Source organism: Anguilla anguilla, chromosome 6, assembly GCF_013347855.1.
Source record: "Anguilla anguilla isolate fAngAng1 chromosome 6, fAngAng1.pri, whole genome shotgun sequence".
Lineage (NCBI taxonomy): Eukaryota > Metazoa > Chordata > Actinopteri > Anguilliformes > Anguillidae > Anguilla > Anguilla anguilla.
The window spans coordinates 57,313,294-57,319,293 of record NC_049206.1 but is presented as its reverse complement, the minus strand read 5'-3'; the positions used below and the strand labels follow the sequence as shown (position 1 = coordinate 57,319,293).

Genomic DNA, 6,000 nt, shown 5'->3' with positions numbered 1-6,000 from the left:
TGTGCTAACGTGAGTGAGGCTAACGTGAGTCGGGCTAACGGGGGTGATGCTAACGGGGCTGGGCTAACGTGAGTCGGGCTAACGGGGGTGATGCTAACGGGGCTGGGCTAACGTGCGTGAGGCTAACAGGGGTGATGCTAACGTGAATGATGCTAATGAGGTTGGTGCTAACGGGGGTGATGCTAACAGGGCTGTGCTAACGTGAGTGAGGCTAACAGGGGTGATGCTAACGTGAATGATGCTAATGAGGGTGGTGCTAACGTGTGTGATGCTAACAAGGCTGGGCTAACGTGAGTGAGGCTAATGGGGTGATGCTAATGTGAGTGAGGCTAACAGGGGTGATGCTAACAGAGGCAGAAAAAGTTCAACTTCTGCACGGTAATGGAAACCGAGGGATGTGCTCTTCTGGGTTGAACTGTTTTCAGGGCTTTGAATGGTCAGAGGCTCAGGAACGATACTTTAATGTGTGTGCTAAATGTGGATTGTGTGTACCTGCGGTGTGTGTGCTTTTATATAAAACATTCAAATGCGTGTTTTATATGGATGTGTGCTTCCTGCATTGTTTGAATATGCTGCTGTACATGTGTATCTATTTGTGTGTGCGGTTGTGTATGCATGTGTGCGGCCGTATGCAAGTTCTTGTGTATCTGAAAAGGTGTGTCGTGTGCATTTTTGTGCATGTGAATGCATGTGTACGCATGAATGTGCATATGTTTGTGCTTTTAACTCACTTTCTCTCTCCCCTCTCTCCCTTCCTCTTTCCATCTCCCCCCTGTCTCCTTTTCTCTCTCTCTCTCCCTCCTTCCCTCTCTCTCTCCCCCTCCCCCCTCTCTCTCCCCTTTCTCCTTTTCTCTCTCTCACCATCTTTTTCTTTCTCTCCCTCTCTCCCCCTCTCCCCCCCTCCTCTCCCCCCTCCCTCTCTCCCTGCAGGGTCTGCTGAAGGAGCTGGAGAGGAGGAAGGCGGAGCTGACGCGGGTGACGGAGAGCAGCGCCGCCCTGCAGGGCCTGGTGGAGGGGAGCGAGGAGACGCTGGAGGAGAGGCTGTGTGCGCTCGACGCCGGCTGGAACCGGGTTCGGACCGGGACCGAGGACTGGCTCAGCACCGTGCTGGTGGGTCTGCCGCACAGGAAGGGGGGCAAATCCGGGTTTTTACCCCTCTGCCGGGGCACTCTGGGGCATCTGCTGGAGTGGGGGTCCCCCCTTCCATTATTAACGCTCATTCTGCCCAAAACACATAACCTGGGAGAGGAACTCATCACTCTTCTGTCTGAGAAGAAACACTAAAGTAACTTCATCATTTAAATGTTAACTTTTTTCCCCTCATTAGTCAAAAACTAAATTGTGCCTTGAAATCTCAGTGCACATTGCTACAGGTGCTTAAATCGGTACATTGTAAAATTCAAAATTCAAAATTCTTTGCATTGGCTAAATTAGAAACTCATTAAATTCCTTTTTTGCAGTCTACGTACACCAGGCTTGAAGATGTCGACAAATGTAGCTGCAAGTTAATTAGAGAACCCACTGTCAGTCAGAGCTCCCCGTTTTAATTGGGGCTCTAAACTCCGCACCAAAAGTACAAAACGGGCCCAGATTTTGAATCTGAAGCAGCTTCCTGCTCTCTGAGGCTGTAAATAAAAACCGAGATCCGTAGATCAGAGGACATTCTTTTCCAACTGCACGTTCGTAAAAAAGAAAGTTGCTCTCTTGGGTTTTTATGGAATGGGGATAAAACGGTGAAAAATGAGCTTGTCATAAAAAAAAGTACTGAGTGCAGAACCTTATATTTCCTTTGATCTACCCTCTTATTTCGCCTCTTGGCTGGAATAAGAGAGCTGTGCAATTCTATTGGGCTGTTGGTAGGATTCATGTGAAACAAATAATAGCAATTTGTATGGCCCCTTTGAAGCAATACAGCTCAAAGTGCTTTCCAGACGAACTCCTTCTGTCTGAAAAAGTGATTTTTTTAGCAACCTTTGGTTCCACATCTCGCGGCTGTCGTTAAATAGGTGAACGCCATGGGCTAAGAAATGTGACTGAACGTGGTGTTGAGTGCCTCTGAGTCACAGCTGTTCCACAGGTGGGATGGCGGCAGTTTCAGAATGGAAGTCGGTGGGGATGGGGGGTGGGGGGCGGGGGGGTTGGGTCGGGGGGGGGAGGGGGCTGTGTTTCGATTGTACCGGGCGTTGACGTTCTCCGACACCACCTCCGCAGAACCACCAGAACGAGGTGGAGATCTTCGACGAGAACCTGGCCCACATCAGCACCTGGCTGTACCAGACGGAGATCCACCTGGACGAGACTGAGAAGCTGCCGGCCGATGAGAAGGAAGAGGTGGTGAAGGTGAGACTGTCTGGCCAAGGCGGGGCTTCACCCTGGACCCTGTTGGGGGGTCTACCTGGGCAGGTGTCTGCCGCCCCCCCCCCCCCCCCCCCGGAGTTCCGCGGGACCCCACTGCTCTTCGTGCTCACTTTAAAATCAGCAACCTGGCCAATCAGACCCAGTAAACCGGGTGTGATGAGCCAACTGCAGTCAACTGCTTTAACTGATCGTTTGAATGCTGAGTCGCAACCAAAGCCAACAGACCTTGTCTGGCCCCTGTAGGCCCTGCAGGCCGAGCTGAAGGACATCAGCCTGCGGGTGGACAGCGCACGGGACCAGGCCGTCATCCTCATGACCAGCAGGGGGCCCGCCTGCAGGGAGGTGGTGGAGCCCAAACTGGCCGACCTCAACCGCAACTTCGACAAGGTGTCCCAGCACATCAGAGCCGCCAGGGTTAGTGTAGGACGTGTGGTCTGTGGGGGCGGGGGGGGGGTGGGGGGATCTTCTGTCGATGAATAAAATTTTTTTGCTGGAGAAGAAGCTATGGTAACTTCACAAGAAAATGGCCTTTAAGCTCACATGATGGAAGTAGTAAATTAATGTAAAATCTGATCAACATTTGTGTGTGTGTGTCTGTTATTTGTATATGTGTACATACTTATTGTGTGTGTGTTTGTGTGTCTGTTATTTGCATACGTGTACATACGTATTGTGTGTGTGTGTTTGTGCATCTGTCTGTTATATGTATATGTGCACATACGTGTGTGTGTCGATTAAACACACCTCAATGATTTGTGCCTGTTGCTAATATAATGCTGATGTTTCGCTGTCTGCCCAGCTGTCGACGAGCCTGGAGCCTGTTGCCGTGGAGATGCAGGAGGTGCGGGAGGTGCAGGCCCCGGTGACCCTGAGCTCCAGGCAGCTCCTGGACTTTGAGGGAGAGTTACTGGCCAGTCTCAGTGCTCTGGATGCACAACAAGATCCTGCCCAGGATGACGACAAGGTACTTCCTTCAGAGCTGTCACTCTGTCTGTCTGTCCGTCCGTCCATCCCAGCAGCCACACCATCCTGTTCCCTTCTCATGGCTAGCTGCTGAAGCTAAGCAGCCACACCACCCTGTTCCCTTCTCATGGCTAACTGCTGGAGCTCCTGTAGTTATTTTTAAAAAGGCAACGGTGTTAACCTCGGGCTCCTGACCAAATGTACACGAAAAACGGCTTTGTTCATTTGGCCTGTATCTGATTGGCCACACGATTCCTACCCACTTTGCTTCAGCAGGTGGCTACTGCAGAAAAAGTGCTTAGCCTCTCAGTTGACTTACCTGTTTTAATAAAGGTCAGATTAAAACAAATATAAATCATTATATTACAGTTCAAGTTTGACCTACCTGGATTAATCAAGTAAAGAGTAATATAAATGTACAAATATAAATAATTATATGACTGTTCTTTGTTGACCTACCTGGTTCAGTAAGGTTGGAAGATACAAATAAACAAATATGAATCATTATATTACTGTTCTAAATTGACCTACCTGGTTCAATAAGGTTAGATTCCTACAAACAAACGAGCATAAATCGTTATATTACTGTTACTTTGCTGATCTATGTGGTTCAGTAAGGGCAGATACTTGCAAACAAACAAGGATAAATCATTATATCACTATTCTCCATTGACCTGCCTGGTTACATAAACGAATGTAACTTCTATGTCAAGGGCAAAACTTCAGAGAATGGCCTTGCTACTCAAGGATATGTGAAGTCCTGGCTGTCCAGCCCTGTCCATTTATTGCCACCAGCTCCATGGCCGGCCCGCACACCCTGTCCTACATCAGAACAGGTTCTCGTGAAGGTCATACCGCGCTGAAATATCAAGCTCAAAAGGGCAGATTTTTATGAATCTGTGAAAATAATGTAACTGTCACGTAGTCCGTACAAACCTGTACTTGTCTACGTCGTGCCGGGGAAGTTTTATTTTGTCCTAAATTTGCCCTTGAAATCGGAGCGCCCACGAAACGTAAAACTTTTTTTTCTTGTTTGATAGCGAAGTTTTTGACGGCAGTCCCACATCTCTGTGCCATGCAGGTGGCCATTGAAGGCTCGTTGCTAATATTAACCTTACTGGCATTTAGCAGTCGCTCTTATCCAGAGAGATTTACAAGGCAAACATGGCATACAGTGCAAAAGATCAGGGACGAAAAGGTCAGTGATTCTGTAAAGGAGCAAAGTAGTCTCGAGAGAGAGAGAGAGAGAGAGAGAGAGAGAGAGAGAGAGAGAGAGAGAGACAGCAGGTGCAAGAAGAAAGAGACTCGATTGAAAATTTCCCAACATTTTCCTGAGTGATTAAAGAGAAAAAAACTGCCCTTATTGTGTGAAAGTACGTTAAATTATCCACAGCTGTGAAAGTGGTATGAGTGTGGTGGGGGACTAGAGACTTAGTTTGAGTAAGAGGATCTTTAGCCTGTGTGGGAAGGTGACCAGGGTCTCTGGAGTTATTCGCAAACGAAATGGCGGGAGGATGAAGCTGTCTGAGGGGTCGGCTAGAAAGCTAATCGGGTTGAACACTGGGCAGGCTGGAGCCGCCAGTATTATAGCGGTCAGGTTCCCTCTTTTATGAATGTTGGATGAATGTCACTCTGAACCCTCGGGGGGGCAGCCTGTTTGGCTTGTTTCACGTGGGGTGGGGTGGGGAGAACAGTGCTGTCAGACTGGAGCTCTGGTGTGAAGTCTGCTCACTCACTGCTGCCCCCTTGCAGGTGGACGAGGAGAAGGCGCACGTGGAGGAGGTGCTGAGGAGGGGCGAGGAGGTGCTCCTGCAGATCCCGGACGAGGCCAAGAAAGAGGAGCTGAGCAGGAATCTGCTCCGGCTGCAGATGCAGTACACCACCCTGAGGGTCAGTACACAGCCCCAAACTCTCAGTAACACCACCCTAATTCTTACTAACACTTACACCCCCCAAACTCCCACTAACACCACCCTGAGAGTCAGTACGCCCCCCAAACACTGAATAATGCTGACAATAACAACATATAATTGTTGTTGTGGCGACCCGACTCCAATCTATTTTTCACACTGAGATGAGCTAATGAGCTAAATTGATATCGAGTTGTTTTCACAGTACAATACAACTATATCTCAATAAATAGATTTGGTTGTGTAGAGATAAAGATTTTTTTATTTTTTATTTCTCACAGGAGTTGAACATTCTCCGAGTTCAGCAGACTACAGAGGTCTCCCATGATGGAATTGCATTCAGTTGGTCGGAGCCAAGGAAAGAGGTTTCCCCGGGGCTGCTGGGAGCTGTAGTGGATATGACGTCTCTGGTGAGTACACTTGCACTGTCTTGCCTCTGGGTTGTGGACTACATTTCCCAGAATTCCTGAACTTATTGTGCTGCCACCACAGGCAATCGAGGTTTCTTGAACCGCTGTTTCATGGGTGAAGTTGTTGAACTTTAAGGTTAATATCATAGCATGGATCATTGTCCTTTTTTCTCCATGAACTTATACGTTTGGGGCCATAGTGCTCTGTACTGAACGTCACCATGTCCACTGATAGCTATTCCTCAACACATGGTCTGCATTTACGCTTCTGCTGTTCTGTGCATGTTTGTACTGTAATCTTAGCTGGGAGTTTATCCAGGTGTATCAGGTGGTCACCTGTTTCCCCGCCCCGGCTGTTT

At 48.6% G+C, this 6,000-nt stretch overlaps 1 protein-coding gene across 1 annotated transcript in view; it reads left to right on the top strand.

The window, feature by feature from the left end:
- Nucleotides 1–6,000, top strand: part of utrn (utrophin) — a 197,365-nt gene that overhangs the window by 50,403 nt on the left and 140,962 nt on the right. Inside the window, 6 exon segments of the mRNA XM_035420281.1 lie at nt 931–1,110; nt 2,212–2,340; nt 2,602–2,772; nt 3,158–3,322; nt 5,074–5,211; nt 5,513–5,641. Of these exon segments, the coding sequence (XP_035276172.1) occupies nt 931–1,110; nt 2,212–2,340; nt 2,602–2,772; nt 3,158–3,322; nt 5,074–5,211; nt 5,513–5,641 (912 nt within the window).